This window comes from Lissotriton helveticus, chromosome 5_1 (genome assembly GCF_964261635.1).
Source record: "Lissotriton helveticus chromosome 5_1, aLisHel1.1, whole genome shotgun sequence".
NCBI classification, from domain to species: Eukaryota; Metazoa; Chordata; class Amphibia; order Caudata; family Salamandridae; genus Lissotriton; species Lissotriton helveticus.
Genome location: NC_136065.1, coordinates 770,597,267 through 770,620,820, shown reverse-complemented (window position 1 = coordinate 770,620,820; position 23,554 = coordinate 770,597,267). Strand labels below are relative to the sequence as shown.

General features: G+C 42.3%; 1 protein-coding gene across 1 annotated transcript in view; it reads right to left on the bottom strand.

The window, feature by feature from the left end:
• Positions 1–23,554, bottom strand: part of COL13A1 (collagen type XIII alpha 1 chain) — a 396,595-nt gene that overhangs the window by 60,510 nt on the left and 312,531 nt on the right. Inside the window, exon 34 of the mRNA XM_078643241.1 lies at positions 14,818–14,904. Coding sequence (XP_078499367.1) covers positions 14,818–14,904 — 87 coding nt within the window. The remainder of the gene's footprint in view (positions 1–14,817; positions 14,905–23,554) is intronic.

Below are 23,554 nucleotides of genomic sequence, written 5' to 3'. Positions count from 1 at the left end.
TTGTGCTTCCTGTGTGTATTTATTTTTTAAAACGGAAATATGCGGAAAATGTGGCGTCTTTTGAGTGACACCCCAAGTTGAGGTTAGTGACTTTCAGGCCAATAGCTATACACATTGCCACCATGGGTAGACAAAAAGCTCAATGAGATTTTCTTGATTTACTGTATACATATATTTGTGCAAATATGCAATTTTTTATTGTGAGCTTATTATTTTTGACTGTGTAATGTGCTAAAACCTGACAGGCATCGAAGTATGATTGCATGTTTAGCTGTTAAATAAATGAGGAAATATGCTAGTAATCTCCTCAATTGTTCACAAAGCACAAAATAAATATAGATAAATGCCAAGAAGATGGCCCAAAAAATAAATATAGTCAAATACAGACGGAAATGTTAATAATATAAATGCCATAATACCGGGAGCACTAATCATAATGTTCATAATGGATCAATTTTTTATTAGGTGCCATCACTCCCCATAATACTATTATGGATTAATTTTCTTGTTTAACGCTCTCCCAAGTCCTCCCAAGATTATAAAGCTGGAGAGACTGCAAAATAGAAATTTAAAACTAAGAATTATAGATGTTGTTTAATGAAAAAGTGGTCCTTTGTCCATCTATAGAAGTTGTATACTTCTGTCACCATTTCTGATAGATGTTATAAGAGGTGTTATGTAAGCACTGTATTTTGAATGGGATTTCCCGAATGAATGTTGAATTTGGTCTAGCTGTTGTCTCCGGTTGTACCTTATTCACTAAAATTACACTGCCCCGGAGTACAACTCTATCATTGTCACTATCTTGGAAGCAGTGTATTGTTAAGATAAGTGTTTATTGTACTTTAACATTACTTCAACTCTAGTACTACAACCGTACAGCAATATTGATTTTCTAAAATTAAAGTTACATGTATTAAATTTACTTATATTTAAATATCTAATTAACCTACTCCAAACCTTAACTGAATCCTTATCCTTAAAATAAAGTAAATTACATTAAATCTAATTGCTAACCCTAATGTAACCCTAATTCCAGTGCTAAACCTATCCATTAATTAATTTAAAGTAGAGTAAAATAAATCAAAACACTTACCTAAACCCAACACCTACACTTACAATTAACCGATTAAACAACTTAAATCTTAGCTAATCTTAATATTACTAAATATTAATTCAAATTAAACTAGAATGAATTCAAAATTGTTCTCAAAGAATTATGCTGCTTACCCTGTAAGCTTCTGTTTGTTCCATATAGTACTGTAGATTCACATGGTCTCCATAATCCTGCCATCTAGTGTTGGGCTGGAATGTTTTTCTTTGAAGGAGTCTTTTAAGTCACATGGTCTGGATGACTTCTCCTCTGGTATTAAACGGGCATGGGCACCAACTCCTTTGTTGAATTGTTTTCTGCTCAGCAGGTGAGAGTAGGCACAGAGTAGTGAATAGGATATGACAGTGGTCATGCATGTAGAATAAATATTCTATAAGTTGAAGATATGTGTAGCAAACACTGGCATCCTAAGAGGAGATGGGCGCATGTGAATCAACAGACCTACATGCAATCAACAGATACTTGCAGGGTAAGTGACGTAATCCACTCGTAGCACGTGTGGCTGTAGATATACATGCTCTGTATCAATTGTAAAAGAAGAGCTCCCCTACGTGGTGGCTAGCCAGTTGGTGGTGCAGAGGTCTGAAACAGAGTTCTCCGGACAGTTTGATCACATTTGAGGTAAGTTAAAGTAACCAAATTCTAGGAATGCATGAGCCAGATAGTTGAGGTGGAGAGGTGGCCATAGACCCTGAGCTGTTATGTTGTTCAGATGCACCCACATCAGAGAGTGATGCACCTGCAGTGATGTTCACCTGCGGAACTGAGTCTGCGAAGAGTCTGCCCACAACAGATTGTTGCTATTCCACAAGTGCAGACAGCAATGGGTGTTGGCCCTTATCACTACAAGGTCTTCCCAGTGACCCTCCGCTTGTTATCATTGATCGGAAAGACACTCTAGGAGGAGATACATATGGAACCTTGCTATGCATCAAGCCATCTTACACAGGAGTCACATTACTGTCAAACTGTGAGAGGATGGAGTGGCTAAAAAAGAGGCAGAAGCTGTTCGAATGCTGCCACCCATTGATTGCTCAAGTGAGCTTTGCCCAAGACTGCATTTAGAACAGAACCCAGGAAGGATTTACCTGAAGTGGCTTGAGGTGGGACTTGGGGATGTTGACTCTAAACCTCAAGCAATGTACTTAGGAGATTGTGGCTTGGGTGTGGGTTAGGGATTCTTCTCTGCTTGTGCTCTTGATCAGCCAGTTGTCTTTGTAGGGGAAGACATGAGTTCCTACCCTTCTGAGATGGGCGGCTACCATTACTAGACATTTGGTAGAACCTTTAGGGCACTGTTGACTCTGAAGGATAATACTTTGTATTGGTAGTGCTGACCACTTACCATGAAGCGCAGATGGGAACAATGAGCCAGATGGTTTTGGGAGGTGAAAATAGGAGTCCTTCAGGTCTAGTGTGGCAATGAAGTTGCCTTGCTGCAGCAAGGGGATAACATCCCGTAGGGTGACCATGTGAAAACGTTCTGACACAATGCATCTGTTGAAAGGGCTGAGATCGATATTTGGCCTGAGGGAGCCATCATTTTTGCGGATGAGGAAGTACAGACTATAGACGCTTTTCCCTAGTATTGAGGGTGCACTAGGGCTGTGGCCCTTTTAAGAAGGAGCACCTGAATCTCCTCTTGCCGTAGGGCGAGGTGTTCTGGGCTGAGGGTGTATGTGTAGGGTGGGTGTTTGGTGAGATTGAAATCAGCTCGAAACAGTAGCTGTGCTCTATGATGATTACAACCCATCTAGTTTCAGCGGGGGAAGAAATCCTTGGAGTGTAGTCGACAGGTGTAGTGCGAGCAGGTTCACTTGGCAGGATTGCCTCTGCCTTAACCCTTTGAGCTGTTACCTCTGAAGGAGCCTGTGTGTAACCTGTCCTGTGCTATTGGTGGTAACCCTGTAACTGGCATTGATAGGACTGGGTCAGTTCTGGGGAAGTGGCCTAGGACCCACCCCTTGTATGTTGCCTTCGAAAGAAGTCCCAACAGGAGGGACATGAAGGGTATCATGGCCTTAACGGTGTTGGTGTCCTTTATTTTTTTTCAACTTCTCTTCAACCCATGAGCCAAACAGGTGTTCCTTGTCGAAGGGCAGGTAGACACAATGTGTTTAGACCAGTGGCTTGAAGCCTGAGCTCCAAGTAGTCAAATCCAAAGATCTTGGGGCTGGGTTGGTGAGTTGGAAGGTTAGGTGACTCACCAAATTCCTCTTCATTGGTGCTAAGCAGGTCTGCTTTTCCAAATATGTTCCAATTCTTCGAGGATTAAAGGTACATTTTGTTGTGGGCTCACCACCTGTCCCTCTGCTGCCTAATGGCCTTTCTACGTGTTTTGCAGTGACAAAGTTTACAGGCGGTGTGGAGGTCAGCCCAGGGGTACTTTGAGTGGCACTGAGGGCATCTCTTGAAGGCGTTTTTCCCATTAACTTTTGAACATTTTGATTCTCTGGCATCGGTAAGGAAAACCCAAGGCCCTGAAGGCCATGACACCCAGCCCTTTGACAGTGGTGGAGTGGTGTGGCTCACTGGTTAGAGGCGGCAGACCCGGAAGCAGAAGTCGGCCCGGGACCGGGGTTCGATTCCCGATGCGGCAGGGTCGTGGAACAGGGTCAGCGGACTCGATAATTCTCGCCTCGGTGCCTACTCTAACCAGGGGTCCCACTCGGCAACTCTGGGCATTAGCTTGCCTAATCTCCACAACGGCCCCATCAACGCCGGGGATGCCTGGCTCCACCTTGGGGATTACCAGCAGGGACCATCCCACAGTGAAAGCCAGGACGGGTTCCCCAGCGGTATACAGCGCCAGGACGCCGGCTGGCAACAGTGCGCTTTACAAGTATACACATTACATTACATTACATTACATTACAACAATGTCTGGGATAGTTCAAACAGGGAAGGGTGAAGAAATCGTAGACTAGTCAATAAGTCTTCTCAGCGACAGACAGGTATGGCAACAGTCAACATCAAACATGTCTAGACTGTGAGCAGCGTCAATACACATTCAAACGCGTTGATGCAATAAAACAAACTAACAATGGAGTCAGTGGCCATGCACATTCACTACCAGAGGAGGAGTCACTGATGCTGCGTGACTCAAAAGATTTCTTTGAAGAAGAACAAGTTGCAACAGTCCAAGCCCACACTAGATGGCTGGAGTATGTTGTATCTACAGCCACACATGCTACAAACATAATTTTCCTTACTATACTCTACACCTTACTTAATTTAAATCAAATAACATTTAGTTGAATTATTACCTGACCATAATACTAACCATTTCCCTGTCCTTATTTAATTCATTTATGAAAAACGAATCTTAGCCTAGTCCTAATAGCAGCACTGACCATAACTCTTAATCAGTTTAAATTATAGTATAAAGGAAAGTGAATGTATACATTTGCCTACCCTTAATTAATTTAACCCTTAATTAATTTAAAGGTATATTAAATTAAATACCTAACTATAAAGCCTATTTAATTTGATAAATAATGTTAAATTAGCCCTCATCCATTGATTAAAGTATGTTATTCTACTTACCTATAAGGATTTTGTGGTATTAGTTTCTATTCATAATCTGTTTAGCAATCACATTTATGTAATGGCCTTCATGTAGTGACCCATCAGTGATGTGCAGGTGAAGTATTGGGGTATACTGTTCTTTCCTGGTAATTTAAAGGCATGCTTATGCTACCAATACATTAAATTTCCTTTAGTCAAGATAATCCATTTGCAAAAGTTGATAAAGAGAAGGAGCTAGACAGTAGGGCAAGGGGGCAGCTATTGAACTTCTTACAGATGTTACTTCTAATTGATATATTTATTCAGTGTACCAATACACATGATTCCAACTGGCTCTGCACTGTATACAGTATTATCTGGGTAACTCACAGTCTACATTTATAGTATTCATTAGTAGTGGCACATGAGATTTTCAGGCTTTGGCAGCAAAACTCATGAGAATGTTGCATGTCTGATTCCCCTGTTTCTTTAGGAACATAGAACCCTTTTAGGGCTACTGATCTTCTTTTTATCTGGTTGAAGGCTTCCAAAACTGTGCTATGTAGTTAAGATGATAAACTATGTACAGCAGGACTGCTTCATTATGAAATGTTTTATTTTTGCCCTAGGCATAACTCCAACTGCAATCTTCCTTATGTGTGTGACCACACCAATGACACTTTTATCATTTAGCATGAACCTTGAGAGGTAATGTCCATGAATATTACAAATTAAGAAAAGTTACATGCAAATGTTACTGGTATCACCAACATTTAGGTCACAGGGTATAAGCATGGGTATTTTATTACTGACTTTCTTTTATTTACATGAGCTGAATGTCAGACATGAACACTTCATTGAAAAAAATGAATCAATATCCGTGGATGTGGCAAATATTACAGCAAAGGGAGAGGAATTGATATTAGATAATACTACACCAGGGGTGCCGCTGCGCTGAGGCTTCCTGTGTGTGGTCCCGCTGCTGGGTGCTGTCCGTCGGGGGCTGCATCTCCTCCGAATCGTGCAAAATCGGAAGATCCTGCTGAGTGCTTGACACCAGGGAGGACGCTGCCCTGCTTACCGTCCCCCCTGCCAGCTGTGACGGACAACAGGACTACAGGACCACAAGTCTCATCAGCCCCTGTGCATGCCACAGTGGCCGGAGCACCTGAGGCTCGTTAGCCTCCTTTCCCCTCGCAGCTACTTAACACCTTGCAGCATCCGCTGGCGCGGGTGCCGCTGCGCTGAGGCTTCCTATGTGTGGTCCCGCTGCTGGGTGCTGTCCGTCGGGGGCTGCATCTCCTCCGAATCGTGCAAAATCAGAAGATCCTGCTGAGTGCTTGACATCAGGGAGGACGCTGCCCTGCTTACCATCCCCCCTGCCAGCTGTGACGGACAACAGGACCACAAGTCCCATCAGCCCCTGTGCACGCCACAGCGGCCGGAGCGCCTGAGGCTCGTTAGCCTCCGTTCCCCTCGCAGCTACTTAACACCTTGCAGCACCCGCTGCCACGGGTGCCGCTGCGCTGAGGCTTCCTGTGTGTGGTCCCGCTGCTGGGTGCTGTCCGTCGGGGGCTGCATCTCCTCCGAATCGTGCAAAATCGGAAGATCCTGCTGAGTGCTTGACACCGGGGAGGACGCTGCCCTGCTTACCATCCCCCCTGCCAGCTGTGACGGACAACAGGACTACAGGACCACAAGTCCCATCATCCCCTGTGCACGCCACAGCGGCCGGAGCACCTGAGGCTCGTTAGCCTCCTTTCCCCTCGCAGCTACTTAACACCTTGCAGCACCCGCTGGCGCGGGTGCCGCTGCGCTGAGGCTTCCTGTGTGTGGTACCGCTGCTGGGTGCTGTCCGTCGGGGGCTGCATCTCCTCTGAATCGTGCAAAATCGGAAGATCCTGCTGAGTGCTTGACACCAGGGAGGACGCTGCCCTGCTTATTATCCTCCCTGCCAGCTGTGACGGACAACAGGACTACAGGACCACAAGTCCCATCAGCCCCTGTGCACGCCACAGCGGGCGGAGCACCTGAGGCTCGTTAGCCTCCTTCCCTACTTACTTATAAACAATCTCTGGCACGCAACACGGGACGCGTGCGGGCGGCCGCCGGGCTAAGCCCGGGCCAAGGGCGGGCCCGTCTGTGGCCGTCCGGGGCAGGAGGAGGCAGGGCAGGGCCCCCTCCCTAAGCACTGGACAAAGACATTCCACCTGCAGGGAGCAAGGTACTGTGAGGCTCATAAGGAGGAGGTTTCATGAATATACATTGTCTGTTGGGGCTACATTACTGCAGTGAGACTGTTCACCTGGGTAACATTTTGAAGGGGAGTGATCAATATAAAGTGTGAAGTATGGGCAAAAGGAAGGCAACTGAAGGGGGCCTTACATTTGTGCATGCAAAAAAGGGGAAAAAAATCTAAGAAATCAGCTCATGCGGCAACTAACTGTGCTCTCGCAAGAATTGAAAGCATTGTTAGTGAATGTGAGTAGGTTTTGGCTGGGGACCCGAATACGAATTTGGCTGGGACACTTGACCCTCTTTCAGATGCCTTAAACTTACACAGTAAAAAAGTAATCCCTGCAAATTTCAGTAAAAAAAAACCATATATCCCCCCCATCTGTGAAGTTCACAATCCCCTTGAAGGGCCATCAGAATCCCCAGTTGATAAAATTATTCAGAACATATTACCAGAGTCTGGGCTCCAAGGGGAGGAGGCCGAGTTATCACCTAGCATGGGTATTAACTGTTCTAACAGATTTGCAGTTTTAGAAGGCCTTTCGAGCGATCCAGCAGATAACCCAGCAGTTGGTACTAAGGAATTGGAGCTAAGTCCCGCTGGGGTTGTGGGTTGTTCGAATTGTCTCCATCACAACAGGATACTAGTGCAGAAATTAGAGAAGTTAGAGAGCGAAATGGCCTTCATCAAAAACACTCTGAAAGGGTTTGTTCAGAAGCAGAAATGGGATACGACCAATGATCCTCTGGATAAAGTTCCCTTACCTTTGCCTAGGGCTGCTAAGAGGGGACCAATCGCTCCCACTACTCTATTACAAGGTGGGGAGGCCAGATTGGGAGGGAGCTTAGGGCAAAAGCCTTCAAATGAAAATACTGTAACGGGGCAACCTAAACCGAGCACTTATGTGGGAATGGTGAAATCTAGATTGGAGGAAGACAAGCGCAGGGGCTGTCATATAAACAAAGAAAGAATGTCAGGAGGAATGAACTCAGGAGTTGGGCAGGTTATTCCATCTAATCATCACACTCCCACCAGAAACAACCCATTAGTTGTTTACATGACCAAAGTCCCAAAGCTTGGCATAAGTGCTATCAAAGAGGATAGGGAAGCAGTTCATAACAAAGCCATACATTGGCTGGGTCACGTGAGGGGGTGCCGTTCAATTATTAGAGAAGACATGATTACGGTCGAAAGAATGTCCCGGTTCAGTTCCCACACTGATTGTATTGAAATTGAGTTATGTAACAGAGAAATTGCGGAGAATTTGCTGGCCCTTGAGTTTCAGTCCTGCCCTCCCAAACATTCAAATATCCAAATTAGACGTATGCCACTTTGGACTTTTGATAGGGAACACGACGACTCCGAGCTCAATAGAATAGATTGACTAGCCAGCGATAGTTACATTGCACTGATCCCCCCCTGCAGAAACACTTGCACCCGAGAAGCAAAAGCGTGTATCGTCCATAGTGCAGATGACCACGAGTCCCTCCTGTGGGGCATCTCATGGCCAAGCTGCTCAGGGCACCCTTCTCGAGGAGAGTAGCACTGCTAAAGTAATTCAGCTCCTTTCCTGGAAGATTACAGGGCTTGAGAAAAAAATTGTAATCCCGGAATGGAATGGTTTCATCTCCAATTGTGACGTCTGCATGTTCCAGGAAACCTGGAGTACGATCCCCCTATATAAATCAGGGTACACTACCTATTCTACCCCGGTGTCGAGCTCAGGGAAAGGCCGGCCAGCAGGGGGCCTCACCATTTGGGTTAATGTGGCTCTAAATTGGGCCATTACAATGAATGACTCTGGATCGGAAGATATCTTACATTTATCAATTAAAGGGTCCCAGAATAATTATAAGATGGAACTCTTCAATGTGTATGCTGGAGGTACGCCGGGGCCCAAATATCGGGCACCATATCCCTTTTGGAATCAGCCCTGGCGAGTATCCAGCCACAGTCCAAAGTACTTGTGGGAGGAGATTTAAATAGTACGTTTGAGCCCCTGAGTGAAGATGACTTACTGGGAACCAGTGAGGACGATGCAAAACATTCTATACCTCTGCTGAGTTTGCCCCCAATAAAAAAGTGGTCACCCAGGGCGATCCAAATCAATGCCCTGACTATGGAGTTTAATTTGCGAGCACTAAATGGCAGAACATTATCGGACCCAGAAGGTGCCAATACTTTTAACAGAATTAGCAGCCCATCGCGTATCGATTATTTATTGTTGGATATGCATTCATGGGGGGACCTAGTGGATATGGAGGTTAAGCATTCACAGGATAGCGACCACAATCCACTATGCATGAAAATCAGATGGGGAGCTATCGGGGAAGCTCCCAAAGTCCTGCTCTTTTCATCAAAAGAAGTAGTCCTTTCCACTGCAATCGCAGATTGAAATGGAACAAGATTGTGAGCCAAAAAGACACACTAGATAGTATTAGAGATACAGTGCTCTTAGGGAACTTAGACCTCGCCTCTTTCAATGTTTCCCCAGGCATTAAGCAGAGTTCACATGCATGCACCCTTTATAGGGAATTGGTGGAGAAGTTGGGTTTGTTTTTCTCTACAAATGTTCCAAGAGGACATAATAGTAAAGGATTGAAGCAGGGAAATGTATGGTACCCCCTATGTAGGAAAAAGAGACAGGCCATATCCTTAGCACTACGGCATAAAAAAACATGGAAGCAGTAAGGGAGGCTAGGAAGGACTACAATAACATCTTAAATGTGGCAAAGCAGGAATGGGAGGAAGACCATTGGCAAAACTTAAAAATTGCAGCTCAAGCAAAAGATTCAACCAAATTCTGGGATTTAATTAACATTTCTAATAGGAGAGGTTCGGACCCAATTGTAAACCATATCACCGCACAATAATGGCATGATCATTTTTCTAATTTATATTGTGGCGTTGCGGTCCTGGAGTTAGAATCAGAGCCAGTATCTGCGACTTATCTAGAATCTGGCTCGGAAAGCCTTCTCGACCCTGACCCCTTCACCCCAAAAGAGGTCGAACGAGCCATTAAGAACTTGGCCCCAGGCAAGGCTGCAGGTCCGGATGGCCTGCCAGGTGACCTACTCTTACATGACCCTATGACCTGGGCTACCTACATTAGTCTCTTGTTGAACCTAATTGTCCAGGGCCAGGATGTCCCTGAGTCGTAGCAGGTGGCCGAGGTGGTAACAATTTACAAGAAGGGGGACAGAGAGGACCCTGCCAACTACAGGTCGATTTGTTTAATCGACGTGGTGCAGACGGTAGTTGGCAGGGTCATTCTCTCCAGAATGGGAGCATGGTTAGAAGAAGGGAACATCTTGTCACATTTCCAGGCAGGTTTCAGGCAGGGAGTGGGTGAGATTGACCAGGTTTTCAGATTCTCTGCGGTTTTTTAGAAATCTGTGTCCATCGGGAGGGGTTCCCTTTACCTGGCCTTTATTAACCTGAAAACCGCATTTGATCTGGTGCCCCGCAACAAACTGTGGCAGGTGCTACATGACATGGGTTTACCGAGCTATCGTCTTGAACTAATAAAGAGATTACACAAGGGTAATTATGCCAAGATTAGATGGGGGAGCCAGGGAGAGATGACTGAGGGGGTACCTGTGAATAGAGGGGTGCGCCAGGGCTGTGTGATGGCGCCGACCCTGTTCTCCCTCACTGTGAATGGGGTGGTGGACCATTTGAGGGAGGACCCGGCCGACGCCCCAGTCCTGGCGGGGGAGAAAACACCAACCCTCCTCTTTGCAGATGATACCCTCCTGATGTCTAAGACCCCTATGGGTCTTCAGAAACTCCTGGACAGGTTCAGCTTGTTTTGTGAAGAGCGTGGTTTAACCATCAACACCTCCAAAACAAAGCTGATGGCACTGTCCTCATCTAAAAAAGTAAAAAGGCTGAACATTTCACTTAATGGGGCCCCCTTGGAGGTAGTCGAGTCATTTGATTACTTGGGAATAAGAGTAAACAACAAAATGACCTGGAATTCCCACGTCTCGAAAATGCTCCTGAACCATAAGAGAGTGTCAGGAGCTATCTCAAGAGACCAGCGAGGCTCGATTAGTAGACCCATAGCCCCGGCCCTGGCAGTTTACGAAGGGAAGGCATTGGCCTCAGCAGTTTATGGCTCCGAACTGTGGGGGTTTGAGAATATCTCGGATCTGGTCAGGGCAGAGAATACGTTGTTTCGAGATCTAGTCTCCCTTCCTGTTTCAACCCCTTTAAAGCCGCTTTTTCTTGACTTGGGCAGACGCTCAATTAAGGATATAGTCCGCATGCGCCCATTATTGTTCTGGGTGCGCTTGAGAAGATCACCAGATCTGGCCAATTATGCTGCGGTGTTCGACGAACTCATCAGCTTGGGCGGCTGCATTAAGATCCGATGGCTGAGCAAGTTGAGGGAGTTGGTCACACAGTTAGGTTTGGGTGAGCTTTGGCGGACGCAATCCCCCCCACCAAAAAATACCGTCAAGAAAATGTACTGGGATTGGGTGCAAAAGGAGGAATTACAGGGACAAATGTGGGGACCTCTGATCGACCAATTTTTGAAGAACAAATCTGCCAGAAAGCTTGAACCATTTTTGGATTTTATCCAATCACCCAGTGATAGAACTCTCTTCCTAAAATTTAGGTATGGAAGCCTACCATTAAACTCATTCACTCAGAAGTGGAAATCTTCCTTGTCTGATTATGCCAAATGCCCCAAAGAGTCTTTAGCCCACTTTCTATTCACCTGCAGAGCCTATAGGGGGGCAAGAAGACGGTGGCTAAGGCCGATTTGCAGGGAATTGGGCTTCAGACAGCACCTTAATGCCCTACGCATCCTTACAACAGAGGTAACATCACTGTCTATTGTGTGTGGGGTTGCAAAATTCTTGGGAAGAGCCTGGTGGACACGATCAAAACAGATAAAGATGAATTTGAGCGAGAGTAACAAAAGATAAGTTAGGCTATCTGTGTCCGACTCTGCTGCTACTCCATTTTTTAATGGCCCTCCTGGCCCGTTCACTTTTAATTGTACATATGTCTTTTATTTCATTTACGATTTATATTCCATTTTGTATGAATTTTTAAGGGTTGTTTGTACTTGAAATAGGCTTATACTTTTATGATAAATGTTTTATCGCATAAAGTACTACAACAACTACTACACAAGGGTGAACCTGTGTCTGGGTACAAGAGGATGTTGAAAACTGGAGAAAGAAAACGTTATGCATCACTTTTATCATCTTCAAATCTGCCTTATAGTTAGAAGAGTTCATCAAAGACATGCAATCCATCATGTAAAAAATAGATTTTTCTCACTTACAAAAATACTGTAGAGTTCTGATTTAGAATTGTACAAATACAAGTACGAATGAAGGAACATTTTAAGTAGATACGCAAATACGGGCACACCAATATAAATGCATGATAATCTGCTCCCGGAAATTGTGATTTCTTTTTCCAACTTTCCCATTGGTATGTGACTAATTGAACAGAGAAAGTTAGGAGAGTGGGGATTTGGTTGTGTAGAAGGGTACAAAAGGAAAAAATTTAGTTCAGGAATTAGAGGGATATATAGATCTTAGGACAGAAATCTGTTGTAGTAGATGGCTCCGCTGAGAGAGTGTAGATTGTTTTGTTGAAAGAATCCAGTTATTAGGAACACAAGTGCATTCATTTAGGAAATTCTCCATGTGGAAACAGTTAGTGTGAAAACATAACAGACTACTTCATGCACATGTGCAGGTTAAAAAAAGGAGGTGAAAGGAGACCATGGTGGGCAGACAGAAAAAGGCTTCAACTATTTGTAGTCATCTTTACCACCATTACATAAAGATGTGAGCAAACAAACTACACACGAGGGACTAATAAACACAATTATGTAACTATTATATTTGTCAGCTCAGAGGTGGCTAACATTTAAAAGGTAGCAGTTTGTTGAGGATGCATTATGGCATTATTGTGCTCAATGTGGCTCACATGTAGCTGAGTGTAAGATGTAGGTTATATAATGGACTAGACAAGTGCAGTATATTTATTTTCTTGATTGGAAAGGGTTTTCCTGAAGTTAACAGAAGAGAAAGATCAATTCTTAAACTTGCACCTATTTATGTCCACTGCATAAAATTAAGTGCTTTCCAATAGGATGTAAACAGAAATTGAAACTTGATGTGCAGATGCTGCTGTCACAACACTAGATATGGTGTTAATGTATTTATTTAACACATGCCACATCTTACAGGAATACATTCTGTCTTTGTCAATTTATTTTAGTTCATCATCCTAAAAGTTGCTTTAAAGCATTAGGCTTGATCAGAGGCTACTGAAAATCTATTGAGCATTATTACTACTTTGAGAATATCATGTGTTTACCAATTTACAACACAGCCGATAAGTCTCAATGGCTTGGATTCTTAAAGGCATGGAGTTCCGCATTAAAGTGTGGCCAATAGCATAGAATGATTTCTGTGTAATACCTAGTGCTGTGTATTAAGTGCAAGGGTCTAGAGAAGGGGCCAGATAAAGATCACTGAAGTGGTTTACTTTATACATGTTATTTCAGATGCTGTTGGGCAAATGTGTAATTACAGAAGTATTTGTTTTAGGAACATATTTCTACTTGGCATCATGTGTGCTTGATAAAATGAAAGTGCTAAAAGAAACATGGTATTATATCTTGTTTTAATGGAGGTGGTGAATATCAGGAACTGACGAAAATACTTCTCAAAATAAATTGATTTTAGGGTAGCAAGACAATAGGATATTGTGTGAAGGAATAGAGCGAAGAGACAAAGAATGAATTATAGGTTTCAATTGAAGTAGAGGTTAAATTGTGATGTAAGAAAATGCAAGCTGAACAGTGCAGGAAAAAGCATGCAGGAAAAAGGGAAGGTAAAGCCATACCAATGGGCAAGGGGCATCCAGCCCGTCCAGCCCTGGTACCCCTGGATCACCCTTCTCGCCTTTAAAACCTCGAAGGCCCTGTTCATAAAATCAACTAACCATGATTATTATAGCAGATACAAACCAACATGGCTGGGAATGTAAAGTCCTTTGCTGGCTCTGTCACAAGACACCATTATTTCTGTGTGCAATCCTGGGACAAGTTAAGATGTAATGTCTTAAGCTTTATTCAGAATTGTCAAAATATTTTATTTTGAATTTGCCTCTTTCTAGTGAAAATCACACTTTAGTTTTTGAACATGATTCTGATACAGGACAGTAATTCACAAATCAATGCTGTTAACTGGGACCGAATTCAAGGTGTGCATCTCCTAATTATGTGAAAAAAAGCTTCAAAGAAACACATTTCTGGGAATTCATAGTTTTTTTTTCGTAATTATAATTTTAACTGCAGGCTAATGTATATTTTTCTACTTGAATGAGAATGGATTTTCCTTTGTTTAGGTTTGAAGAATCACAACATCTCATTTAGGAGCTATGTAATTACTATGGGTTATGCTTTGAACGTTGTATTGCATCATTTATACTACATTTTTACCTTCTAAAAGAACTGTCACACAGTGAGGTGCCTTATGACATTACCAAATGGGGAAATGCATACAATTATATATCTTTAACAAATGAGAAGATGAAGAAAGAAAGAAGGTTTACCTTGACTTTAAAATGTTATATTTAAATAAGTTTGGAAGCAGTAATGCTCTGATTCACAATCAAATTCACTAGCAAAATTTAAGGACCCTACAGTTTTATATATCATATAAGAGCTACAATACAATTTATAGGCTATATATAAAAATATATTATGAAATATGTATAATGTAAGGATTATAATAGAAATAATTTAGGAACTATACAGCGTTATTCTCATGGAATTTTAATATAAGTAATGCAAGAACCATAAAGTGTTATGTTCATAACTAGTAATCTTATAAAACGGAGTACATGATCAATGCAATTCTTCCTTCTTTCTTCTTATTTTCAAATAATACAATAGTACAAAGTAAAAAGCAAAACATACCAATGGACATGGTGCATCTAATCCAGGCGCTCCTTGGTCTCCCTTATCCCCTTTAGGCCCTCTAGAGCCTTTCTTCCCCCTCTCCCCCTGCAAATAATAATTCAGTTCAAAAAAAGAAATACACAGAAAATTTAGGAATATCCATTTAAAATAAATAGCAGAAATAACAAAAAATACAGCCACAGAGGCTGCTGTTCACCATAATCTGCAATAGATTTATAGAAACAGTTTATTTGTTCAAGTTATTGGGTTTTAACAGTCTTTGTTGCCAACTAATTAACAAATAGCCAAGTAAAAGGACTTTGGTTTTCAGTGTAATAGTTATATTCTTTTTTTAAACACAGTGTAACAAATGGTGCTTTCATTCATAAATAAACCTCTTTTGGATTAAAGTATAGATGAAGAGCACTGTACCAAAGGCAGGAGTCTTGGAACATGATTTGATTTAGAATGTTAAAAATAAGCACTATTTGCAATGACTGGAATAATTACCTGATGCCCAAAGCATATCCTATTTATATGTGAATCCTAGGAGCACTCAAAGATATCTACGGTAGCCAGATTTCCAGAAGTACTCTAATTAGCAAATTTACGTCATGCAGATGTTGCACTAGATGTAAAATCTGCATGAGAAAATCATGTAGAATTGTTCATATGTACAACAAACCTTTTTTTTACTCCACAGAGAAAGTTTTTTCCTCTACTGATACAATTCTTCACCTATGACTGCCACTAAATATTGGGAGTTTTCCGTTCCTTTGAAAGAGTGTACATTTGTTTTTTTTCGCATAGTGGGAAACTATTTTAACTAATCTCAAATTTATGACAGTGAAAAACCTTGTCCTTTAGGTTGGAAACCGCTATCACTAGTATACTTTAGGATTACGAAGATTCCAGAAATATGACTTCTTTGAATCAGCATTTAAAAATCATGATATATTCTTCTGATTGGCAGATGTGTTTGGGGCTACATGTTCTAAAATCTATAATTCATTTATAAACTAATTCACTCATTTGTGGTACGGGTTCTGGGTTCCCATTGAGTCCTGTGCTTCATTTGGCCTGTAAATACAAGCAGCTACTATTCTTGGACAGCATTACGACTTGGACTAAATTGTCATTGCGCTGTATGGCTTAGCAGTAGAATAAATGTGACTTAGTTAACATATGACTATAGACCCTCAAATGACCAGTGCATAGACAGCTGAATATGACATGTAGTCATTGGCTAACTAGAATTAAAAACTAAGCTGATGTGTTGTTTCTTTATAAGATCTACACAACAAATGGACCTATTTTCCAAATAAGTAGGGGGTGCAGGGGAATGAAAGGAAAAAGGGACTGTCAAAGTTTGCATCCTCCCTACCTAAACATCAAGAATACCAAAGGCAAACGTAATTGTTCTAGAAGAATAGTGAATGGCCGTGTCTAGAAGAATAGTGAATGGGCCCCCTGTGAATGTGGGAAGTGTGTGAAGTGTTTATAGGGCGAGTATTTAGTGAAACCAGGATCTGGAAAGCATAAAAATCCTTAAGCCCTAAACCACAGGTATTTCTATTTATTGAGAGTGAGCCAGAGAGATGGTTAAAACCCACAGTGATGCATGCTACTGCCTATTGTCCATGCATCTGAATGGGTCTGCATGTTTTTTAACAGCCCTAGAAAGGGTCCTTGGCTTTCTTCAGGATCCAGGTCCTCACTTTCCTAATTTCATGCGATAGTGGTATTCATACATCTATCAGCACACATCCATTCTATAAGTATAGCCCTACTGGATAATATTCATTGACTCTGCAATATTTTGTTGGTCCTGTAGGATGTGTAAAACATAAGACACAAATCATAAATATAATGTGACAATACCTTGTATTAGAGACATAAAAGGAGGGCAATAATAATAAACTCAAATGAAACAAGCATTTGCAATGCAATAGGTTTCGCAGTTACACAAGTTTGAGCTATTGACTTTGCAAATAATGATGCCTTTTATTTTTATTTTAAAAACATAAATAAAAGGCATTGTTATTTACAATGCCAATAGCTGAAACTTGTGTAACTGCGAGACCTATTGCATTGCAAATGGTTGTTATCAATGTATCTAATCGGGCATTGGCTTGGACATAGGAAAAAAGAAGATTCCGGGGTGAGATAGAAATAAATGTGTGGAGGGTGTTGACTCAACCATGGCCCACTACATCGGACTTATTTTGCGTCGGAATAACTTAAATCAGAAAGAGTAGTCAACTGATCTGGGCAGACAGAGGTTTGAGCAGCGTTTCCTCCACGGTATAAACACCAGACATGAAAGGCACAGCGAGCCTCTTTCAGACCAGGTGAAAGACGCACATTCCGTAACACACTGTACCCCTGCTGCAGTGTATCCTGTAACCCACTGTACCCCCTGCTGTAGTGTGTCCTGTACCCCACTGTGCCCCCTACTGCAGTGTGTCCTGTACCCCACTGTACTCCTCAATGCAGTGTGTCCTGTAACCCACTGTACCTCGTGCAGTGGGTCCTGTAACTAACTGCAACCCACCATTAGGACAGTTCCTTCCTTCGTAGCTCACCCCAGTCCTACTCTAGTACTTAGACCAGACCAACCGCCCGATGGCTGCCAGCCCCACTCCCCGCGCCCACCCTGCTATGCACAGAGCCAGGGCCAGCTTCGGGGTCTGCCGGGCCCGCCTGTGAGTGACACCGAGGAGTGAAAGACCCATGTTACCTGTACTGATGCAGAGCCAAGGGTCCGGATGTAGGTAGGGTACGGAGTACTGGAGACACAGAGCCCTGGCTCGGTATATGCCAGCAGTGGAGCGACGAGCACTATCTGCCTCCAGCCCCCATAAACCCCCGCCTGGTGCCATTTCCCGACTTGCCCCATGCTTGGGAGCAAACGCTCGAGTGATGCACCTTGGCAGGGTGGCGCGGGGAAGCCCCACCCAGTCCTGCACATGCCAGGGAGCTTAAAATGCCATCTGAGGGCAGCCATCGGCGCTCTCATTCTAAAAGGGATAGTGCTGTGTGGTAAGACACGAAACATACCACTGCCGAGGGCAAGTGCACAGGAAGTGAAAGGCACATGTGCAGAACTCTCCATCACTTATACAAGAGTTAACGAAAAAAATGATTGGACACGTCAATCTTAAAAACAATAACAGAACACTAGGACCCAAGAGTCAAGGCTGCTCCCTTCATCGGAGTTGGCCTGCTCTGTGGTTTGCAGTTTACTGAAGGAGGGGGTCTGCCACATAAACCTGGAGGGAGGTATTAACGCTGGGGAATGCACACCTCTGTGAGGTTTTTCAAACCATTTGTGGGGGTTTTCAATCCATCCGTTCAACAGTGCATTTTTCAACGTATCTTTTTTTTTTTTTACTGTCACACAACCATGGGGTAAGAGGGGCGTGTTGTTGTTTGGCATTAGTTGATAGCTGTGGTAGTTGTTACAAACACACCTCTCCTCCAGCCTAACCCCCGACCCCACCAGCAAACACCCTCACACCACCTTGTTGATATGGAAGCAGAGGAGAAAAGCGCTGAAGCAAAGCTTTTTCAAAGTGCTGGAACTGGTTTTGACAGACCCGGGACAGTGTCTGAGTGTGTAAGAGAGGAAAAATGCCAGGGGGTGGGCTTAGGGTGGAAATGCAAATAAATAAACAGATCTCACGGAAAGAAAAGTGAAAAAAACGAGAGAACAAGTCAGGTCCCGGGCCGGCAGCCAATCAGAGCGCGGCCCGGGAAATGACGTCACGGGGGTGTCCCGGGCCGGCAGCCAATCACAGGGCGGCCCGGGACACACGGCATCAAGGGGCGGGTCTTAAAAAAAGAGTCAGAAACGCCCACGATTCGCGTTCTGACCGGGAGAAAGTGATTGACGCTGATGTCTTCCAATGGCTAGCCTCCATTTATGGAGCTAGCCAATGGAAGAAGGGGCGTTTTCAATCCTCAATATTGAGATAACATTAGATTTCGCCCTTGGGCGGAGCAACTGCTACGAAGTTGCAACGCCAGGGCGAAACCTAAAAATGAAAGGTAGTCAATTTCATTCCATGCTGTTGTGGACTAGTTGTGTAATTGGTTGTCACACATGTGATAGGTACACACTGCAAACACCTGCAAATCCGTGAATCTGAAAATTCATGCTGTATTCATTCATTCGTGTTGTAGGTTGTCTTACCCAAACTAGTGAGGCCTTCAAAGAGGAGGTCAAGGGGAAAACCTTTGTAGTCACACTGTATAAATAAATGAGCATATGTTGGGTACTGTATTAGGTACAATTAATGCAATGGAAATCAAGTCCATAGCACCTGGTATGACCGCGCGCCAGAAGGGGTCCCTGGGGATCTCTTCTTATCGGACATTGAGGATTGCACCCTATACGTAAATAAGTGAACCACCTTTATACTGGGAGAGGGACAGAAATCTTGCATAGCTGAAAAGCGCTGAGATTAGCCCCGCTTACAAGAATGGCCCCAGGGATTCCCCCTTAACTATAGACTAATCAGCCTTATTGACGTAATACAGAAGGTCTTCTGTAAACAGATCTTGTTCCAGCTTGACCATTGGATAGAGTACGAGAGATCCCTTTGGGTTGTTACTGTGGCTCTTATACCTTTAAATACAAGTTATCTACTAACTGTGTTATGTTTTTTTACGCAACTGTAATCTCATTTTTAATCTGACCTTTACATATATATGACCGCTATGTGTATTTATGTGTGCTGTGTTGTACTGTTTTATGTTCATTTATGGTTGTTCAAACTGAATAAAGTAAATGATTGATTGATTGATAATTAACGCCTGCTTTCAATCGATCAGCAAAGCAAGTCTTTTGCCCCCTCCTCAGAGGGTCCCCCATACACTTGCTTTGCCAAAGGTGTGTCCATCGGTTGTACCTATGCATCAATGCAGACCCTCTGGATGCTAGTAGTTTGCCTGCAGGAGACCGCTTAAAGGGCATCTTACTATTCACCAAACTGGGAGTGCCTGCGTCACGTGACGAGACAAGGCACGTACTAATGTCCTTACTGAGTGGGGCCGATGGAAAATGTGTAAGAGTGCCCCACTCGTTTCCAGTTTGTTTGTTTATTTATTTATTTTAACAATTTGTAGAGCTCGCAAATACCCGTGGGATACTTGTTTGGCAGTCAAGCAAGCCTATTCCTGTTATCGGGATCGAGTGGTCCACTCATTTTATTAATTTTTTATAAAGTAAAGTTCATTGTCTGAGTTTAAATTTTGCCATAGGAGCCCAATTAACATAGCACATTAGCGAGGGGCCTCTCTAGTTGTTTTTTTTATAATTGTAAAGCAAGTGCTCACAAAAAGGAATGATTTTTAGAAAAGGCGAGGAGTTTCCTAAATGTAATTGCCGGGAGGGGCGTCCTGTCATATAGTCAGATATTTTAAGGTAAATTATGTATACTTTGAGGTTTTTTTAACAGGGTCCCACCAAAGTATTTTCATTTTCCAAAATAGTGATACATTAAGAAATTCGTACTGCCATCTACCGAACTCTATAAGTTCTATTAGACTAATGGAATTCATCTGATCATCACCTGTAGCCAAGGTATATTATAGTTTAGGTCAGGGTTCTCCAAAGTCGGTCCTGGAGGGCCAGATCGATACCAGATTTTTTAAGAGAACTACATTTATCTAAATGAGGATATTCTAAAAAGGTGGCATGGATCCGGCCTCCAGGACCGACTATGGAAAACCCTGATATAGCCATCAAAGTGATGGCTTGACTGATAACATATCTTGCCTACAGGTGATGTTCATTAGAATGTTTTATGTAGCATGACATTTGACACAATAGAACTTATGGAGTTTGGTAGAGAGCAGTAAGAATTTCCTGAGTTATCACTGTGTTGGAAAATAAAAATACTTTATTGGAACCGGATGTATTTTTTACATATACATAACATACTTTAACTAGAAATATTTGACTATATAAGCAGGAAGCACCGTCCCAACACTTGCATTTAAGAGATTACTCGCCTTTTCCTAAAATTATCTCTTTCTGTGAGTACTTGTTTAACAATATTATATGACAAATGGACCACTCCCTCACGATATAAAGAATATGCTTGCTTGACTAATGTATGAACAATATTATACGAGTGATGCGCTTCTACAACATTTTCCTTACGCCTGCTCTGTAAAGACATCAATATGTCCCTTACGTAATGTCAAATGATGCGACAGTCCCAATTTGGTGAGTCGTAAGATGCCTTGTAAGTGGTCTCCTCCATGAAACTACTAGAGGGTCTGCCTTGATGCATAGGTAAAACTGAGGGTAAACCTTTAGTGAAATAAGTGTACAGGGGACCCATTGAGGAGACAGGAGACTTCCTTTGCTGGCTGATCGAAAGTAGGCAATAATTATACCCAATAGACTATCTTATATATGAGTGTGGCTACAATGGTTTGCCCTCTAACTCCACCATGAGGACCTCACTAGTTTAAATTTGGTTAAGACAATCTACAACATGAATGAATACACCTTATCGGATTTGCAGTGGCTTGCAATGTATATCTATCACATGTGCGACAAACAATTTCAAAAATAGTTCACAACAGCATAGTTCTGTGTTTTTGTCAGATTTTATTATTATTTCTCTTCTTTTGTGTCTCCAATGTTATGTATTAATTTGTTATTTTTATGGTTTGTGTCTTATGTTTCACACATCCTATAGGACCAACAAAATGTAGCAAACTCTGCAAATTACACCCAGCAGGACTGTACTTATAGGTATAGTGTGGACGCTTTATTACCACTATAGTAGAATATTAGGGAAGTGACGAGCTGGGTCCTGAACAAAGCCGGGGACTCTTTCTAGGGCCGTTAAAAAGGCAGAAACATGTCAACCCATGCAGATCTAGGGAAAGTAGCCCGTTCCATGCACCACTATAGGTATTAATCACTTTTCTGCCTCACCCTTAAAAAAAGGAGTACTTCAGGTTTAGGGATTAGGAGTTTTTATGCTTTCAAAATACCCACCCTAAAAGCACTACCCCCAATCACAGGGGACCTATTTATCATTCTTTGAGACTGGTTATGTTTGCCTTTGGGGTTCTTGATGTTTCTTTATAATTGTCATGTTCAGTGCATAAAAAAAAAGATAACGTGGCCCCCTTGGAAATGACAAATGCTTAAAGCTTTTCTGTCCCAATTTGTCCTGGTGCGGAGACCAGGACATCTTCTAGCATCCTGGTGTTCGTGCTTGTCCTTGGGGTGTTATATGCAAAGGCGTAATACTCTACCGACTAGAGAATATTTTAACATTTGCTATATTTTGGTTTGATGCCCAAGAATTAGGTAATGGCTTAAAATGTGGAGGCATTCAGGGATCACAGGAATAAGGAGGAAATACGTAAAAGTTGTTGAGACAATGCAAGTCAAAACAAACCAAAAACCTTTTTCTTTTATAAATCTTAAACACTTTTGCGATGCAGCAGACTTGGATGTTTACATGCAGTTGTGGACACTTAAACAAATGCATGGGCGTTTGCTTTTAAATGTTTTTCAAACAGTTCAAGGTCACTAAGAAGGTAGAAGCAAGTATTGTAGTTGACAATTTCTGATGTTGTGTGAGTTCACTACTTTTACATTAAAACAACAGGCACTATGATATTTGTGACTGTAAAAGAAAATAACCAAATAATCTTTGACGGAAGGACATTTGAGTATGTAAAATAAGCTACCTTTGACCTGACCTATCTTTTTTTATTATTTTAAAATTGCTGCTGCCACACTTTCCTCTGCGATGAGGCACTTTGAAGCAATGACAATTATAGAATTGTTTTTTCATAAAAATCTAACACCAATCAGCATATAAAGGTCATTGCATGTAATAAATGTGGTAAGATTCATGTTTACTTGTAAAATGGGTAGAATTCTGTGTTAGCAAATTAGCATTCCTATTGTTCCTATATCAATTAAATAAAGACATATATGGGATTCACCATAGCATAATGATGGTAATGGTTAGATGTTACGAATACAAATCAGGCAACAAAGGCATTTAGAATAGACAAGGGATATGTCTAAGTTCACAAGAGAAAATAATTTGAGGAATAAGGAAGGAAGTGGGATAAATCACCCAGAATTCAACACTGAAACGAAAATGGATAATCCAGGAGAAAACGAGGAGCGGGCTGCAGAGGAAGCAGGAGGAGGAAAGACCCAGGAAAAAAGGCAGACGAGATGTAAGGGATAAAGGGGACTAAGGTAGACCTGTAGAAGCAATGAATAGACACACAGACAAACAGAAGAGGAAACAAAATGTACAGATTAAAAGGAAATGAAGAACAAGGCTTGACAGATCAATTCAAGTATCTATACCTTTTCAGCTGGACTTTTGGTGCCTTGCTACTCTTGTTATTAATTAAAATAGAGTTCATGCAAACAAAGCCAGTGGAACAGTGCCATTTATTGAGCATGACATATGTGTCAATTGTTTTGTAATTCTTATACCCTAGTGAAAGGTAAAATCTTTTGTCATGTATTTACTTTGTATATGATATTTACTTCCTAAAAATAAGATAATTTCAATGAGCAACACCTCTTTGTTGTATATGTCATCTGGGCTTGAAAGTCGCTCTATTCTAAGGGATACCGATGCCACGGTAGAGCTGCAGTGATCTAGCCTTGACAGAAATTGCTGCTCTTACCATTATTTTTCAATTATAAATGATACAATGGTTCAGATTTATTCTTTCATGTTGCATACTA